We start from the raw sequence: 20,466 nt of genomic DNA on the forward strand, positions 1-20,466 counted from the left end.
GAGATGGGTGTATTTCACGTCACATGGTCTTGCTGAGTCTAGTCGGAAGAGTGTCATGTGGAGAAGTCCCTTGGTAGGTCCTACCCAATGGGGGAGCATGCTCTACGAGAATGGTGAATGGGGAAGATGGGCTTCAGCTCAAGGAAGAAGCAGTTTACCAACAGGTAAATGTTTTCAGCGGAATATACGTCGCAAGGGGTTACCTACGGGGAACCAGTGCATGCGGAGCACCTTTCCCTGTACGGGGCTTAGTTAGCACAAGTACTGAGCCGGCAGTGAGTTTCTCCGCAAACTCGCCTGCCACAGGGCTAGGAGGAAGTCAACACATTTGTGAACGCTACTGGGAATCAACAATGCACATCTTCAGCTCAAGGGAGGTGAAAGGTGCTATGTGCAAGCAATATACCCAGCTGGCTGACTCAGACATACCTGTTTGTTCCTGATAAGACACGAGATAAAACCAGCTCAACCCGGAGACTGTAGAATCTCGCAAAGTGTTGGGTGTAGGCTAGCCCGCTGCTCTGCAAATGTCTGTTAGAGAGGCACCACTGGTCAGAACAATAGTTTACATTTAAGCAATAGTTATGTCGTCAATGGTCCAGTGGGTGATCCTCTGTTTGGAGACAGCACTTCCTTTCCGCTGTCCACCAAAGCAGAGACCCTAAAGATCTGCGTTCTATCCAAATAGATGCGTAAAGCACGCACCTGACATAGCAACGCTAAGACTGGGTCTGACTCCTCCTGGGGCAGCTCTTGCAGGTTCATCACTTGATCCCTGAATGGGGTCATGGGAACCTTGGGCACATTGCACGGTCGGGGTCTCAGGATCACTTGAGAGTAGCTCGGACCGAACTCCAGGCATGTTTTGCTGACAGAGAACGCTTGCAGGTCCCCTGCCCTCTTGAAGGAGGTGAGCGCCATTAGAAAGGCAGTCTTCAAGGAGAGTGCTGGCTCTAAGGGCTCGAAAGGAGAGGTCCTAAGAGGGAACGAGGCACGGTCTGGAGGGATTCAACCTCTTGGCGCCTCTCAGGTTCCAGAGGTCTGGTCATGAGTGCCAGATGGTGCCCCATCCCTGAGAAAGAAGGTCCTTCCTTGGTGCTACTAGGATGACCTGCTCCTCGTCCTCCCTGACCTTGCACAGGGTCTGTGCAAGCAGGCTCACTGGGGGGAACGCATACTTGCATAGTCCAGGTGGCCAGCTGTGTGCCAGCGCGTCTATACCGAGGGATGCCTCAGTCAGGGCGGACCAGAGCGGGCAAGGGGAGTAATCTGGGGAGGTGAACAGGTCTACCTGTGCCTGCCAGTATCGACTCCAGGTCAGCTGGACCACCTGAGGGTGGAGTCTCCAGTCTCCATTGCGGTTGACCTGCCGTGACAGTGCGTCCGCTGTGGTGTTGAGGTCGCCCGTCATACTACCATAGCCGTGTTGTCTGTTCGAACCAGCACATGCTTGCCCTGGATAAACAGCCAGAACCTCTGCAGGGCAAGCATTATTGCCAACAACTCGAGGCAGTTGACCGACTGGGTGCGCATGTTCGTGCCATCACCAGACGAGAAAAGAGATGTTCTGATCCGGGAGGAGCTTGCTCTTTTCCCAGTCTACCTGAAGCTCTAGCCGACTGAGGTGTGAGAGCACCAGTTCCCTGTGTGCACAACGCACCTTGAGAGTGAGCTGTGATTAGCCACTTGTCGAGGTAGTTGAAAATGCGAATGCCCACTTTCCTTAACGGGGCTAGGGCGGCCTCTGTGACCTTCGTGAAGACGTGAGTGGACACGGACAGGCCGAAAGGGAGGACTTTGTACTGGTACCCTCGAATGCAAACCACAGGAAGGTCTTTGTCAAGGTAGAATCGAGACGTGGAAGTACGCGTGCTTCAGGTCTACCGCCACAAACCAATCTTGATGACGGACGCTTCCTGCGGGGGGGCTCGGTGCCGTATATTCTTTTAGAATATACTCTAGTTGATCTGCCGAAGCACCCAGTGGTGATCTCTGCAGTACACCCGTGCAGAGAGGGGAGAAAGCTGCTGAAATGCGCCGTAAGGATCTAGCAGAGGTGAGAATGGAAGCCGTGGAAAATTCAGCTCGCTGAACCATCGACCACTCTGCTCCGAAGAGAAAATCTGAATGAGCGGTATGCACGTCCCCTCCTTTATACCATTATGTCCGGGGGAGTGGCATGCAAATACCACTCGCCAATTCCCGTTTGCTTTTTATCAAAGATCAGAGGTGTCTCGGGCTCTCAAGAGCGACCCCTAGTGTCACTACATCAACACAACGTGGAGTGAGTGACAGATAGGGGACGTCTTGCAGAAGTAAACCCCTTTAATTGACTAGTCAGTTGTTGCACATTCCATCCATCCATCCATCGTTATTAGGGTTAGGGATTTGAACAAACTTGTGGCTTGCTGAGTAGAGGTGTGTCAAATAGAGAACAGAATATCAAAAGACTTGAGGGGTAGGGATGGGAATCATAAGGAATTTAACAATTCCGGTTCCAATTGCAGTTTATCTTTATGATTCTGGTTCTTTATCAAACCCATTTACAATTCTTTTATTAATTTTGAGGTAGAAATATTTGTTAATAAGAAATGTAATTCTTACTGTATTTGGGGGCTACTCCCTCAGCAGTCTGATACCAAATGATGATCATTTCATATTTTAATGGAACACTCTTGCATAAAGTGTATTTATACAGACTTTTTAATAAAAAAATGTACTATGGAACTTTGGGTTCTCTATCGACATCAGTGCTCGAAACCTAAAATTGCAAAAAACTTTCGGTAAAACATTTTACATCGGTCGAGTTTCGGCACTGCTCTTCTGTATGTATGAATCTCATGGTTTGAGGTTACTTGGACTGCCTGTGATCACTCAGTTTTTCAGTTTTGTATTATGTTATTCCATTAAACATTTATAACTGAGATATCACTTGCTTTAAGGAAGATGAACAACACTCTTGTTCACATATTTTAATAATCATTATTCAAATGTTTTATCCACCATACACATTAATGTTTGTATTGTATTATATATATCCCAAACTTGAGGTTTGGCTAATACGAGTTCAATGGTAGACACTTAATTATTTTTGCACAGCCTGTAAACCGTAATACAACAAAAGTAAATCTATGCACTGCACACAATAAAACCGTAAACTAAAAACACACTGGCACACACAGACACGCGCACACACACACACACTAATGGAGCCTCGAAACTACAATAAAATATAATTATTAAATACTCAGAAGTCATGAATATTAGTAAACATGCTATGATAACTTCACTGTAAAACGTAGCCTATTAACCACATTGCAAATGGTAAGCACAATTTCCCCCGAGTAATGTTCCATTCATTAAAGCATGGCAGCCACTGTAAGCTTCAACAACCCTATTACAGAATATATCCAAGTATTATTGCTAGAAGATTCTTTGCCATAGAGTTACCAGTTAAATTAATATTTTGGGTTCAATACAAGTTAAAGGTGCTGTAAGCAATTTTAGATGTTCTGGAACTGAACCGGCCACAAAACTGACCTGTTGAATTAGATCCGCCCCTATTTCCACTACCCTCCAAAGATAGATTTATTTTTTTTTTTGTAATTTACATTTTTTATTAATTCCACAAAACATAAATACTAGAGCAAAACAAGAAAAAAATACATATATAAATGGAATCATTCAAAGATTCAAACCCCACACCATCACCCCTCTCAATCCCCAACCCCACCCTAACCCCCAACAAACACCCCTGTGGTCACACAAAAGTATATACGGATGATTATAGACACACATAACAATAAAAAGATTAAAACATTTTTTTTAATATATATATATATATAAAATAATATTTACACATCCAATAATGTCAGGTATTTGCCCCATTTCTCTATAAACAAATCTGATTTACCCACCCTCCCCATCTCTGAGCACCACTCATGAAATGAGGGCGCTCCAGCCGACCTCCAACCCCTTAAAAGAACCTGTCTGGCGATCATGATGCTAGTTAGGTCCCAACTCTTAATATGCCTATTCTCAACGTCGATAACTGATGCCTCATGACCTTTTCCAAAAGCAGTGATCACCTCTCCCAGTGTATCTGCTGCTGTAAGGGGGGGGGGGATTCTATGCCCAAAAATAGTACAATGCAAGTGGCGCAGCTGTAAATACCTAAAAAACTGATCTGGGGACCAAAAATATTTAACCAAATTTTCATAGGATCTCAGAACACCACTCTCATAGGTCACCAAGTGTATTAACCCCCCTCCCAATCCACTCTGACCAACAAAATGGGGACTTATTAATGCATAGTTTGGGGTTTAGCCATAAGCTTGAGGCAACATTTAGATAAATATCTGAATTAAACACTGGAAATAAATAAATAAATGCGAAATAACGGGGTGTAACTTAACCTCTCTGGTTAGTTTGATTGAAAGGCTTTGAAGTGGCGAGAGAGGGGCAAGAACTTCCTTTTCAATTAAAACCAGGGAGGGGCTCTCTCAGGTAGAAGCGAACAATGAGCCAAATGTCTGAGACCGTATGCGTAATAATAAAACAAAATCTTGGGTAGGCCTAACCCTCCTAACCCTCCAAGTTTGCTGGGAATAAAAATCCCAAATACGTCCTCAAATTTGCCCTTGAATTTCAGCTAAAACAATAATTACTCTCCCTACCTCAATAACTGCTATGTGCATAGAACATTATCTCATTGTATGTTATGTTTACATTTTTAGAAACTGTCATCTTTTTGCACTAAGTACTGGTCGGCGCTGCACTGTCTATTGTCCTGTTCATTGTCAGATATGTGTTGTACTGTCCTGTACTTTTTGCACATGTTTGCACGTGCACTTTATATAGGTATATATAGGTTTTTTATATAGGTATTTTATTTCGCTGTGTTGTCTCATGTGGTCCTGTGTTGGTCCTTTGTTCTCTCTCTCTCAATTCAATTCAACAAGTTTATTGGCATGACAAAGACATTTTGTATTGACATTTTGTATTGCCAAAGCAATTACATAGAAAAACAGAACAGGAACTAAACTAGGACATGAGAACAATAATAACTATAAAGAGATAACTTTCAGAATGAATGCAACATTATATAGGGTTGGAAACAGGGGTAGGGGATTGGGGGTCAGGGGTCATCAATATGGTTTGAACCAGCAACGGCAGATTCTGATCCGTCACGTAAGAAAATAGTTCCATGTTCCAAATGCGTTTTTATGACCGTACTAATTTTTTTAAAATGTACTTGTTCATTGAACTGTTATATATAAGTAATATCACACTCGCAATCGTGTGACATGGCCCTAAATCAGCACTGCTGTGATTACCTGCGGCTGAATCAAAGCAGTGCTGATGTAGGGCCATATCGCCCTCTTGCTTGTGTGATATTACTTATATATATATATATATATATATATATATATATATATATATATATATATATATATATATATATATGTATAATTTTAATTAATGTTTTAAAATATTGCCTTAGTCTTTCTTTACTAATACCGGATGGACCAGACACAGAGACTACAAGAGTGCAAATTGAATGAAATCCCATTCCATTCCCAATAAATTATTACCAGAAGAAAGAAACAAAAATGCTACACAATATGGGACTTTTAATTATAAAGCAGCCCGAAATAAACATGGAACTCTAGATGCTACAGAAATGGCAACAGTATTGGAATATTGAAATTAAAGGATGTATTTATATGCAATACAAGCAAAAGTTGGGAAGGGAAGAAACAGTGGAAGAAACAGGAAGGAAGAGAATATAATATCAAGACTAAGGCTGGGGAATATAGGTCTAAATAAAACATTGAAGTTAATATTCAAACATCTAACAGGGCTGTACGAATGGTGTGGACAGAATTAAACTGTAGAACATATGATTATTCACTGTAGGAATTATGAAGAAGAAAGATAAATGTTTTTGGATGAAATGAGGAGGATAGGAGAACAAGTATTAACACTGTATTCTTTGCTATTTCTAGATTTAATATATTTTTCAATTACTGTTATATTAAGGTTCCTGTATAATATGGGCCTATTAAGTAGAATATAAGATATAAACAAATATAATATATATATATATATATATATATATATATATATATATATATATATATATATATATATACGTTTATATAAAATGTAGGATGTGTTTTATATAATTAACAATTTATTGGTGTGCTTCTTCCTCCTCTGAACTGTGCAGAGCTGGGAGTAAAGCCAGAGGAGCTGAACATGCAGCGCTGGCTGAACATACGGATCTGATATAGTCAGGGAGGGAGGAGGGGTAGTGTTGAAAAGACTTCAGTTTCTGATCCAAGCTGTCAGGAGGTGGCGGTAATGCATTAATAAGTGTGATTTGCCAATAAACCGAAACAGAAGATGGGACTCTTATTTTGGAATGTCTGCACTCCCTGGCTGCATTCCACTTCACTTTTAACATCCACTAGCTAACTCCCCTAAGCGCTTCCCCTCAGGGGAATACCCACCATCAGCTTGGAAGTCTGTTCCCCTTAGTTCAGTGAGCGAGGGAAGTTTCTGCTGACAAACCCTCAACCCTTCGATTTTGACTGAGTGAGCGAGCCTACTCTGATGTACGCTTCAGACAGCTCCACTATCTCGATTGTGACGTGATAGCATATTGCACATCATAAACCCCACCCCCACACAACTATGATGGAAGTGAAGTTAGGTCAATTAAGCAATTTAGAAAAGATATATTGAGATTTAACAGCATAATACTTGTACCTACCTTAAACTGTTTATAACAAAGTTACAGCCTATGTGTTCATTGTCATTTTAACACTTTTGTTTGTGTAAATGGATGCTCACAATGTAAGCTGTGACATACATCCGAGTCCATGAGATGGAGTGAAGTTTGCAAGGCAAGGGGATACAAATTTGAAATCGAATTCAGCCCCTGTTGTGAGCTCACTGACGGCTGATTCGCTGAGAAAGTGAATCTCATTCAAACTGCTAACCTGAGCTCAAGAGTTCAAACCCTCAGTTATTTTCGGGTGATTCATGAAAAGAGTTCAAAAGAGTAATTTGTTCATGACTCTGTCGTGCTAGTTTTGCTATTGTGTGCGGTGAAGAATGGGTAAAAAGTGGATTGAGGCGCGCTCTGAAGATGTATTCAATAACTCACAAGAATGATACCTGACAAAACTGCATATGGATGCACACAACTCGAATGTTGCCAACAGCAACTACATTTTAAATTAGTGTCGCAATAAATTATGTTTGGTTGCATTTACGACCATTTTATTTGCAGTCTGGAGCCCTGTAGTGCAGATGAGAGGTGTTTCCCCCAGCACATATCATATGTTTTACTGTTATTGAGTTGTACTTGTTATTTGTTCAAAGTAATATGAGTCGCTGTTAAACTTCACCTTTTTCTTCTCATCTGGTTATTGTTGGCAAGATTAGCACTGCTTTCGTTACATAAAACATCTAAATTGAGCCTATTTAATTTCTGCTTACACATTCCTGGTTGTACTGACAATTCAATATTGCATGTTGTAACTAATAAAAAAAACAAATGTTTTATCTCTTTTTTAAATGTAATAGCTTGTGCTGCTGAAATATGTTTCCTTTTCGGCTGGCATATCAAATCCCTCTTACTTTTCAACCCCTCTCACTTGGAAATACTGTACATCACATTACGGAAGCAAAATGGATTGCGACTAATGTTTCTTTGTGACGGTGTATCATTTCTGTCAGTAACCTGTGTGACTTTATTTTGTCACTTCACACATCTGTCTGTGTTTCACAGCTCATTATTTTAACGTGAGTGAAATCTCATCTCAGTGTTGCAGTTAAGCTGAAAAGCCTGTTAGTCTTTTGTAAACGAGTGGTGAATGAGATCAGTGTCATCGTTGGATTTTATTCATACACTGAAACAGAAAAGGTGAGTGGTTTAGCTGGTAAAATGACAACAGTTATTTACCACAGATCGTTTGCATTTCACTACTAGTTTAAAGATCTCTGAAAATAAAGCAATAAGTAGCCCTACATGAACCCGCTATACTAAACTTTATTCTGTATTTTGGTTAATTTGACTATGCTTTTGATGGCCTTAGTACTCTCAGCTCTGGGGAACACATTTTACCATGTTTGAATCTATTCTGTAGAATTGTCCCTCAAAATTATTTCAGAAAATACAAAAATTGTGCACAGTTTGGTCTGAGTGTGGCACAGTGCATTACAGTCATTTTAGCATGATTAAGGAGTGCCTAAATGCCTTCTACAGTCACAGTGTGTTCCAACACATAACATACATTTTTACTGTTGTTGAGTTGTGAATGTTAGTTGCCATTAAACTTCAATTGGTTTGTAGGGTGTGCATTCCTGCAGCAATAATCTTGACAAAGAAAAACTTTTTTTTTTAATAATTTTTGGAAAGTTGTGTAATGCAAGAAAAGCAGTAATGCAAGTTACTATTTTATATGAACAGCAAATTTAATCAGATTATAATAAGCCCTTACATATACAGGGGGAAAAAATACCGTATATATTAGTATGTTCAGAGGAGGGAATTTTTGGGCAATTCTCACGAAACCTGTCAAGAAAATGTTCTGGTCCTATTTTACTCCAAAATTAAAATAAATATTTTTCTGACTATAGAAAATGAAGCTATTTTTAGGGCATTATGATTTTTTGCATTATGACATTATTTTCTTGAGAGTTCCGCACATTTTAGCTCCCAATTCTTACTGCAATGCGAAAAAAGATGGTCATTCTGATATTATTACGACAACTTGGGGGAAAAAAAAAATATATATTTAAATTGTAATGTAATTATACATAATAGTAGATCTCCCTTGGTACTGAGTTTTATATTAGCTGACATTTCTTAATAAAGTCATTGTACAAAAATAACCTTTTTACTGTGATACAGTAAATATATTACTTTTTTTTTTTTTACTGTAATGCATATTGCCATTAAAAACAATGTGAATAGTGAAAGTAAAATCCGGACATGTTGTCACTATTCACTGTTGTCTGCCCTGTCATCTGTTTCCCATGGACTGCACTTCCCATAATTCCCTGCCGTCATCACTGCCAGCTGTCTTCTATTGTCCTCACCTATGTTGGGGGGGGGGGGGGGGTAACATGAGCTCAAGTGTCCTAAAAATAATGTGACAATAAAAAAATCTAAAATCTTAATGGTTCTATATATAGGCTTCATTTTTTTAATACAAAATATAATTTCATGTTTATTTTTGTTTCAATTTGCAGTTAATTATAACCAGGACATTTTCTTGACGGGTTTTGTGAGAACTGCCCGATTGTGTGTGTTCTACATTCGACCTCTTACCAGTTAACACAGAGTTTGTGCTTTTATTTTACTTTACAATTTAAGTATTTAAAATATCCTGCTGCAATCTGCAATTTATATTGTAACATACTGTATATTATAAACCCTATTTTTGTACACAATGTTCTTAGTCTTCATTTTGCATATTGTTTGTGGCAGAATATTGGCCAAGATGTGGAATAATTTGGATTTTTATTCAGTTGATTTGAAGAAGATTAGTAAAAATTGTTATATTGATAGGAAACAGGGTATCCACGTGTCCTTAAAATGTCTTAAAAAGTCTTCAATATACTTTTTAAAATTAAAGGCCATAAAAAGTCTTAAATATCTTAAATAAATTTCTTAGAAGTCTTAAATTTTGTTTGCTGAGGTCTTAAATTTTGGGGCGTGAATAGAGGACATGCAAAAAACAGCAGAATCTGCGCTAGTCATAATCACCTCTGTCTCTTTCTCTCTCTCTCTCTCTCTCGCTTGCATTTAGCAGCTGATGCTTGAGTTTAGTGTGAGTGTGCACAGGAAAGCGCACTTGTACTGAATTTATGATGTTACACATGTATAAACCTTTAGATACCTGTGAGTCAGCAAATGGTTTTAATATGCATTCTCAAGTAAAAGCATTTTGACTTGAGATATTTCACACACATATGAAAATTGTCATAACTTACTTACCTTCACGCTGTTGCAAAGCTGTATGACTTTCTTATTTCAGTGGATATCAATAGGAGATATTAGGGAGTTTCAATCACCATTCACTTTCATTGAATGAAAAAAGATGCAGTGACAGTGAATGAGACTAAACGTTTACTTAACATCTCCTTTTTTGTTCCACAGACTGACTCAAGTGTGAGCAGTGATGACAGATTTGAACTGCCCTTTAACTACCTGTTAAAGTATTTATTGAAGGTATCTGCCAAGAAAACAAATATAAATGTTCTTAGACCTTATTCACAGCAGCGCCATATTACATTTTTGACTAGAATGACAATAAGTCCAATAAGAATGACAAAACCAATATATAATATATATATATATATATATATATATATATATATATATATATATATATATATATATATATATATATATATATACAGTATATTGGTTTTGGATAGACAAGATTGACAAAGGCTTATCAATAATACTCTTATGGCTAAAATGTTTACAGTGTTCAGTGACTAAAATATCAATATGACTAAATGTTACTAAAATATGACTAAAATGTCAACAGTTTTCATTGACTAAAACGACATATTCATTGAACAAAACGACTAAAAACAATAAATAGAAGGTTGACTAAATATGATAAAAATTAAAAAGGACATTTGACACAGGATTAAGACTAAGATTAAATAAAAAAACAGCTGCCAAAATTAACACTAGTATTCAGTTTACAGGTCATTAGGAGTGTATTAATGCAAAGCCAACGTTTACGTGTTTTTAACGTCACTTTTTTGATCAGTATGGTACCACCTCCGCCTCATTTTGAGGGAGGAAAAACCCTGGTTATATGGCGATATTTTGTCTTTAAGATAACCGACACTGAGCAGAGAGAGGTACTGTGCTAAATTAAAGTTGCTACATCACGTGGCAATGCAACAAATTTATATCAGCACTCGAAACAGCACAGAGAAACGTAGAAAAGTGAGATTTCAGAAAATTATCCACACAATGGATGAGATACCAGTGATAAGTATCACTTTTTAGAAAGAGGATTTGGAAATACCAGTTGGTCATTTTTAGTGGTTTGAGTGAACCACACTTTTAAAATAATTTTTCCTTTTCAAAATAATTTGTACAAATATATAAAAGTACATGTTACATCCTGCTTAAGTGTCCCTGTTTGTTTGGACAATCTTATTTTCATGAAAATGTGTATGTTCTTATTTATTGTTCTACTATATTTAGGTGTAATATTGAGAAAATAACAAGTTTGCAGTAATGCAAAGATGTTATTATTTAATTTAGTAAAAATATTATTTTAATTTGAAAACACTGTGCATTTATAGTAGTTGTTGTTGCTAGTTTGTATGTTTGAGTTGAGAAATACACATTTCAGCATTATCAGTAATCTATTTGTGCATTTTCCTTGATAACCAAGCAAGTTGACTCATGATACCATTTGTGTTATTATTTGTGTCAATATTAGCCTCAATAATTGCAATATGACATTTTCCCTAAATCGTTCAGCCCTAGTACATGCATTCGTAATGATTCAATTTATAGTTTTAATGTTGTATTAATGCACAGTAAAATATAAAAAAAAACATGTCCAGAGACACTCAAGTAGCATCTGTGGTTTTATATTTACCAGCTTATTAAGTAATGTTTTTTTTTTTTTTTTTGTGAAGTTTTTATTTTATTTGGCCTTAAAAAGTCTTACTTTTCATTCTTTCGAACCTGCAGAAAACCTGAGGATAGCACTTGCACATACTGTAATAAAGAGACCTTATTAAACTGTTTTGAGTGTAAATGGCGCTCTGCGTTCTGTAACTGTGCTGTAAGATTGTCTTATGTTGTATCATGTTCACTTACACGTGTGTGTGTGTGTGTGTGTGTGTGTGTGTGTGTGTTTGTCCCAGGGCATGTTGTGCTCAGTGGAGACAGTAGCGCGGGCCGTTTGGGAGGCTCCGGCGAGCTCCGGCTGTCATTAGTGCTCTCTCATGAGGGCTGCGAGAGTGCCGCTTAACTCCCTCATAATAAGTCTTTTGGTTTCCTCTCCTGTTAATGATACTGCAGGTAGACAACGGCTGCACTAAATAAAAGGCCACTAATAGTCATCAAGGTTTGTTTTCATGTTTTCCTTTTGTCGGCACTCCCTGGGCACCGCAGCTTGTCACGCAGAGTTTTCCGACTGGATCTCATCCTCTCCGACTGTGAAAAAGTGTGTGTAACAGATGTTAATGTTGTCCTTACAAACACAACGCTGCTGCTGCTGCGTCTGTGTTTTTCAGGTCTGATTTCTGCAAAGAGGGCTTTCGTAGAAACTGATTGTGTGCCCATAACACTTCGAAACCCTCAGACCCAACACATATTTACTGACTGTGTGTGTCTTCAACATTTTACTCATTGTAAATTGGATAGTTGTGTATGTTGTTGACAATAAACTGCTAGGATTAAATTAAATGGATAAATCTATTTTAATTTACTCAACCTCATGTTGTTCCAAAGCTGTATGACTTTCTACCCTATGTGGAACATAAAAGATGTTAGGCAGAATGTTAGTCTCAGTGAGCATACACTTTCACTCCATTCTGTTGTGTTACATCTGTTGAACAGCCCCTGGCCTGAGCTCCTAGTCTTAGTCGCTTCACCACCATGTTCTACTAAAAACCATATACTATCTGTGAATATTGCTACCCTACATTCACTTTCAAAGAATAAAAAACAACGTGATATTTCACTGTTATTATGAAGCTTGATTCTGGGGTAGTATACTGTGGCATCAGTGAAACACACACACTTCAATAGACAGCTCACATTGTGTGTGTGTGTGTGTGTGTGTGTGTGTGTGTGTGTGTGTGTGTGTGTGTGTGTGTGTGTGTGTGTGTTTAAGTGGTTTACGGGGACATTTTTTTAGGTTACAAACTGGTAATTACAAGGGTATTGTGCTATAAATGGTTAGGTTTAGGGGTAGGGTTAGGGGATAGAATCTATAGTTTGTACAGTATAAAAATCATTATGTCTATGGAGAGAATGTGTCTCCCATTTTACTTTTGACTTGACATTTGAGAAATATGGACTGATTCAAACTTTTTATTTTTATATTTTATGCATATTATTTGAAAATGGAATGCTCTTTTTTTTTAACAGCCAGGAATGTGCATTGCAATAATATAACACAGTGCTGTATGGTTTATGTATTCAATGCTCCCACTTGTGGACAAAAAAAACCAATGGCAATTTAAAAATTTGCTGACTAAAATTCTATTTACATTTTTTTAATATTTAAGGTAAAAATTTTTATTTAGTTTATCTGTTCAATTGACAGCCCTAGTAAACGGGTCAATGATCCATTTCTTGAATTAGTGAAGTAATTGACAGTAATTCAAAACAGCTTCAAATCTTTGAACAGGAAATGATTATGATCATAACAGTATATGTAAGGGATAATCCATGACTGGGTGTGTATTTTAATGCACGACGGGGTAGTTACGTCCATTACAATCGTTTATACATACCTAGCTGTGGATTATATAGCTTACACCAGGGCCATTTGCCAGCATTGATCAGTTAAAGCTGTCACTGATTTTTGTAGTGAATATTTTGACTGGAATAATACAAATAATGGTTATTTTATTTGAAATATAGCAGGTGGTAAGAACCTTCTTTTTTTGTTATTATTATATGAAATATGATTTTCTTTAATGAACATGTTATTTAGTCCTTCTTTAGCGTGTCCTCTCCTATTTTTCCAATAGACTTGTATATTATAAATATTATGAATATTATAAAAATTGCCTAAATTAACATTGTATTCTTTATAATAAATTAGAAAAGCTGTTTATGTTTGCATTTCATAACTGTGCATTATCTTGAAATGCTCAGTATGCTGTTTTTATGATGTATATGCATTCTGCCACAACCCTTCTGGCAAAATTGATTAATGAGAAGAAATGGAAAAAAGGAAAACAGGCTCATTATGTCTCCTATCATAGTTTTGTGCACTAAATTAAATGTACAGTATATTGAACCTCAGTTGTTTGAGGCTGCAAAATGTTATTTAAAATAGAAAAAAATCCTTGGCATTGCATGATCCCATTTTCAGCCTTTCAGTATTCCTGGATTGCCTATAATCCATGGGGTAAATATATTTTGTAATGATAACTGCATACAGTATATAGTGTGTACTAAACTTGGAGCATTGTGCCTGTTGGCTCTTCTGCTACATTTACACTGAGATGTTCATGGTTGCTGTAGCTACCTCAATTGTCCAATGGCAGAGCGCTTGTAAGCAGCTTCAAATAGCCAGTCCTGATGTAGGAGGTGGGACTTATCAGAATACGGTTGGAAATTAAACAAGCAGTCTAAGGTTATGAGCACACGCAGAGGGCATAGGAGGAGAGAGAACGAGTGAGATCTTGTACAGACAAAAAATGTATTAATCTTTGCATGATGAGTTCAAGCGTATACAAAATAACTTTCTGTGCACTCAAAACATTTTTGTGTGGTCAAAATATAATCTTGTGCTCGCAAATTTTTTTTGTGCATGTGATACACAGTGATATACTATACATATTGTCACCTTCCTAAAATAATGTCCTAGTAATTTTTTCAGGTTTTTCAGAAAACACAAATAACTGAACCAAATATCATGAGATGATTAGGCAAAAAAATATATATTTGTCAAAACATTATTTTAAGAAGGTGATGATATTAATAATGTACATTACACCATAAGCTGACTTTAAAACAGAACGGATTTATGTTTGCAGTACCAAGAGTACTTGAACTGCAACTATTTATTTTTAAGTATATCATTTTCAGGTGTGCATCAACTGCATGTCCAATGGTGTTTGCCAGTTGATTAGCGCCACTAACACGCTGGATTGAGCAGCTGTAGCGACTGACAAAAATCTCTTATCTCATTGGTCAGTCAGTTTTCATCACAGTCCGAAGAAGAAAAAAGCTAACTTCGGATTGTTGGAGGACGATTTGTCGGACTTTGTATGAATGGCTGCATCAGAATCCATTGTTACCTTGCAAAAGCTCATTCGGAACAAACATTTGTACCGAAAAATCGGGACTGTTCAAACTGCAGGTTATACGTGAACAGATTGTGATTTTTTTTTTTCCTGTTCAGACTGCAGTCACTTTTGCTAGCATGTCCACATTAGTTGTAATAGTAATGATGAAAACTTCATGATGTTCACCATGCGTGAGTGTTTAGCAAATTATGTTTATCATGAGGGCAGTAACCAATTATTATCTCAGTCTTCACAGACAACAGCTTAAAAAATGGGAGAGGTGGCATATGGCATGTTTTTTTGCAGCTAGAGTTTACAACTGTCCTGTTTTAGCCAGATGTTTTGTATTTGATCCCATACGGGACACCTGTATTTTAGCTGGCAGTGAAATGTCCCATATTGAATGGTGTCCAGTATTGAAGCATAAAAGGTTCAGACAGAGACTCTTGAAGAGGACTCCTGTCCTGTATTGAAGTGCTAAAATTCTCAAGTGTCCTGTATTCGTGTGAGACATTTAATACCTTATCATGTTGTGGTGGATCGCAGCCGGTGTGTGTTACTGCAGCTTAGCGCATCTTGTTGGGTGGGTGTCTGTATTATTTTAAAAGAAGTTAGAACTGCTTTGGCTGCCCTGTAACACATATGGGTGTGTTCCATTCAGAAGTGATGTCCCTTTTCCATGTTCCCCTCATAAACTTTACCTTCCACTGTCTGGTGTTATAAAATGGTTGTTCTGAACTCACTTTTGAAGTAATGTTTATTGAAAATTATCCTGTAATGGCCATCATTATTTTTTCCCTTTGAAGTGTCCTGTAAAGGCATTTTCTTATGCCGTTTGGAATGCAGTGTGTCTCATGGCAACACCTGACGAAACAACCTGTTGCGCAACAGATGAAGAAAAAATATATAAATGCAATCTTATGTTTAGACACAATAACAAAATACAATTTTAATCAGATTCCAAACCTCTACGAATGAGGTTTGGATCAGGCTTGAAAAATCAGATTTTTTTTTGTCCTTTTGTCCTGTTCAGACTGCAAAAATCTAAATAGATTTGAGTCAGATATAGGCCAAAAGAAATCTAATGTTTTCTATGTGACTTTGACCTTTTGTAGATGGCTAATGGGGTAAGAAAAATAAACATGTTTTTCCTTTTAATTAAGTTTAATTTCTTAGTTCACCCAAAAATGCCAATTCTCTCATAATTTACTTATTCCCATGCCATGACAGATGTATATGACTTTATTCTTCAGAACAGAAACAAAGATTTTTAGAAGAATTTCTCAGCTCTGTAGGTCCATACAGTTCAAGTGAATGGTAATCAGAACTTTGAAACTCCAAAAAGCAGATAAAGTCGGCATAAAAGTAATCAATCAGACTCTAGTGGTTTAAAAAATGTCTTCTGAAGTGATCAAATTATGGAGACCAATCATTTTGTGATGAAGACATGCACTTTATGTTGTTGTTTGAGAGTAAATAAAGCCTTTAACTGAACCAGATCCTTTTTAAGTAATAAAAGTTACAGTATTTTTTATAAGAACCACAATTTTAACAGGATAATAATGAGGATAATAATGAAGAGCCCATTACATTAAAAGGATATAGAAATCCCAGTTATTACAGGTGGATTTACAGTTTTGTAACAGGTTTTCTTTCTCTCGTGTGGTGTTTAAGGTTAGGATTTGCTGGCCTATCATCCAAGCATTTGTGAGATGTCTTGGAGATCATGTAGTGTTGTTTATGTGCAGTGATGTGTTTGTTTTGCATCTCTGTATCCATTTGCTGTGCTGTATTGTGGTGATTATATGATGGGCCTCACCAGGGGCCTCATTACTGTATAGCAGTGTGAATCCTCTGAGGAAGAGCCATGAAAAACAAACACATTTCCCAGAAACCCCCCATCTGCACTCGCTTCAGAGGTGCTAAACACAAACTTTCTGTACATAAGTGAAATATTTTAATATCTTTAGTAAATCATATGTCCGTCAATGAAAGATTGCATAGGCCTTATCACTTTCATTCGTTTTACATAATCATGATTATAGGAACATTTATAATTTGGCTTTAGTTTATGGCAGTTTTATTGAGCTAGTGGATCATAGAGAAATATGTATTGAAGAAGAGAGAGATTGATTAAGCAGTATCTCATGCTCATTCATGAATCTATGAATTATCATGTTCCTGTTGTTTATCATATGAATGATGAAGGCTTTATCAGAGCAAACACTCACAATGTGTCCCCCTCATGCCGCAAAAACAGCGCCAACCTGCATCTCAGAATAGCATTCTGAATATGATATTCTTCTCACCACAATTGTACAGAGAGGTTATCTGAGTTACCGTAGACTTTGACAGTTTGAAACAGTCTGGCTATTCTCTGTTGACCTCTCTCATCAACAAGACATTTCCTTCCACTGAACTGCTGCTCACTGGATGTTTTTTGTTTTTGGCATCATTCTATGTAAATTCTAGAGACTGTTGTGTGAAAATACCAGGAGATCAGCAGTTACAAAAATACTCAAGCCAGCCCGTCTGGCACCAACAATCATGCCATAGTCCAAATCACTGAGATCACATTTTTCCCCATTCCGATGGTTGATGTGAACATTAACTGAAGCTCCTGACCATATCTGCATGATTTTCTGCACTGCTGCCACACGATTGGCTGATTAGACAATCACATATCCAGATGGGCTGGTTTGAGTATTTCTGTAACTGTTGATATCCTGGGATTTTTCTAGACACAATATTCTCTAGAATTTACAATGCCAAAATAACAAACAAAAGAAGTCTACTTGTGTTACTCAACTAAATAATCTAAATACAAAACAAAGATGCAAATAAAAGACAATACTAAACCTAACTCCCTCTCTAACCATAAACTGGAGAAAAAGATATACAAAATAATTGGCGCCACCTCCCTACAGTTCCTAAAATAACTAGGAGCAGAACACAACATAGACAGACAAACATATATACACCCAGGGCCAGCCCAAGCCTTTATGGGGCCCTAAGCAGAATTTGATTTGGGGGCCCTTCGGTGCCGCCAATAAGATTGAATATTGTCAATGCTTGATTATTCGCACACTATAAATCTAACACACCCCTTATCAATTGTATTAGTTGTAGCTGGGTTGCTTACAACATACCAATGTCTGCCTGGCATGATTTTACCCTTCTATGGTTTTAAATGTAACAGTAGCACACCTATATTTACCCAATCCTGTTGATCCTCTGTTACCAGTTTTGTGTACTTCCTAGAGAACAATTTGCAGCAGAAGCTGTAGACTGCATCATTTCTTTTTGAATAAGTGAGCAGCTCCACTTACATTTTTTTCCCCATTAATTAACTTTCTGTAGGTGTAGTGGAAGCTTCGGCCATCAGGTTTTTCAGGGAATGTGAAGTTTTCCTTTATAGGCAGTGGCCCTCTACTTACCAGATCAGTCCTTTCTGAGTCAGACAGGATAGATGAACACATCAGTGGATGCACGTGTTGGGAAGTGCTCCTTGCCTGCCGAGGATGGACCTGATGAAAGATGAAAATAATAATAATAAAAGATAGCCATGTTAGATGTCATATTAGAAGGTAATGCAACTGTCTGTCAAAAACAAAGGCATGGTTTATCCATATAAATATAATGATCTGGGATTGTTGAAAAATCATCATCAGCTGTAGCACTGGAACTTGGGGCAGGTGGCGTTGGTTGTGCCCCATGTCCGAAATATTTCAACAGTGCTCCTAGGGAAGTTTCATAAAGAGTACATATTTGACAAAATATGTTATTTTCTCAACACAAATTATTATACACAGCAGCAAGCCATCTGTACACCTAACAACAACTCTTAATCTATAACTAGCTAATTAAGGCATAATGATATTGGAATATAATAGCAAAGACCCCAAAATGGGAGACTAATGTAAATAATATTAAGTTGTTATCAGTACCACGTTTATGGAACAGAAGCTTATTTTTATTACAAAAATATACACCCAGGAAAGTAATTTTTTACACAGAAGACAAAAACTTTAATCTAAAACTTGCTAAGTAATATGTTGTACTAATAATATATTAAGATGTCAAGGCTATTTACAGATGTTTAATCAAACTTTCCTAAAAAAGAAGATATGCTACATAGGCTATGTTAACTAACTAGCCAGCTAATGTTAGCTTGTAACATAGCCAGCTACTTAACATACCTTTATCGTGCTGTTTTTTTATCTTCCTCTCTTTTCTTCTTTTTCCTTTCATTTGCACCAGAGGAGATGTCCTTTTTTGTGACATTGCTGTTTTGCTGTCTGAATGTGCTTGCCTCCTGCAGCCCGTTAACATAATATTGCATTTAATATTGCGTTTTTGTATAATTACCATTGTCCATTGACAGTATATTCACAAAAAAAAAATCAAACTGTCATTTTTGTGCTCTTGGGGGCCCCCTGGTGGCCACCGGGGCCCTAAGCAGCCGCTTGGTTCGCTTATGCCTTGGGCCGGCTCTGTATACACCCAACATATCACAAAACAAGTAACATTCTGGAACGTAACACTCAGAATGGTGCCAAAAACAAAAAACATCCAGTGAAGGGCAGTTCTGTGGATGGAAATGTCTTGTTGATGAGAGAGATCAACAGAGAATGGCCAGACTGTTTCAAACGGACAAAGTCTACGGTAACTCAGATAACTGCTCTGTACAATTGTGGTGAGAATAGAATCTCAGAATGCTATTCTGAGATGCGTGTTGGTGCTTTTTTGGTGGCAAGAGGGGGGCCTACACAATATTAGGCATGTGGTGTTAATGTTGTGGCTGATTGGCATATATATATATATATATATATATATATATATATATATAGTCCCACAAATATTAGGAGGATTTTCATATTTTTGAGTGATTGGGTTGTAAAGTTCTATTGCTTTTGGTTTAATATTTTATAATTGTTATGTTACATGAATAAATGTTTACTGTATATTTCGTGTTTATGTTTTTAACAGGAGTTTTTTGAGCATTCAAAGCATCTGTGGAATGATGAGGGGGTGAAGGCGTGTTTCGAGCGCTCAAACGAGTATCAGCTCATCGACTGCGCACAATAGTGAGTAACTGTGATATCTGCTCTCTCTCTCCTGCTCCTCTCTCATCCTGTAACATCCTGTGGCCACGCTAGGGCTGGGCTTGCGGGGCTATAGTCCCATCATAAATTTGCATAGCACTGGCAAAACATTTTTTTATTTACTCTTACTTTCACTAAATATTTAATCAAATAAAAAATTGTTAAAAACCTCAAAAATATTAATAACTTTAAAATGTGAGTGTATATGTACAAAACAAACCCTATGGTCTTGATTATATTTGTTTGGGGGGAGAATTCAATGAGGCTCTGTACTCAGGTACTGTGCACATAAGCAAATAGCAATCATTTGATGTTGATTATTAACATCGAT

At 37.4% G+C, this 20,466-nt stretch overlaps 1 protein-coding gene across 2 annotated transcripts in view; it reads left to right on the top strand.

The window, feature by feature from the left end:
- LOC127634678 (guanine nucleotide-binding protein G(olf) subunit alpha-like) overlaps window positions 1-20,466 on the top strand; it is a 149,997-nt gene that overhangs the window by 31,864 nt on the left and 97,667 nt on the right. For both annotated transcript variants that reach the window (XM_052114321.1, XM_052114322.1), the window contains exon 5: window positions 20,020-20,117. In XM_052114321.1, the coding sequence (XP_051970281.1) occupies window positions 20,020-20,117 (98 nt within the window). The remainder of the gene's footprint in view (window positions 1-20,019; window positions 20,118-20,466) is intronic.

The sequence above is a fragment of the Xyrauchen texanus genome, chromosome 41, assembly GCF_025860055.1.
Source record: "Xyrauchen texanus isolate HMW12.3.18 chromosome 41, RBS_HiC_50CHRs, whole genome shotgun sequence".
In the NCBI taxonomy this organism is placed as follows: Eukaryota; Metazoa; Chordata; class Actinopteri; order Cypriniformes; family Catostomidae; genus Xyrauchen; species Xyrauchen texanus.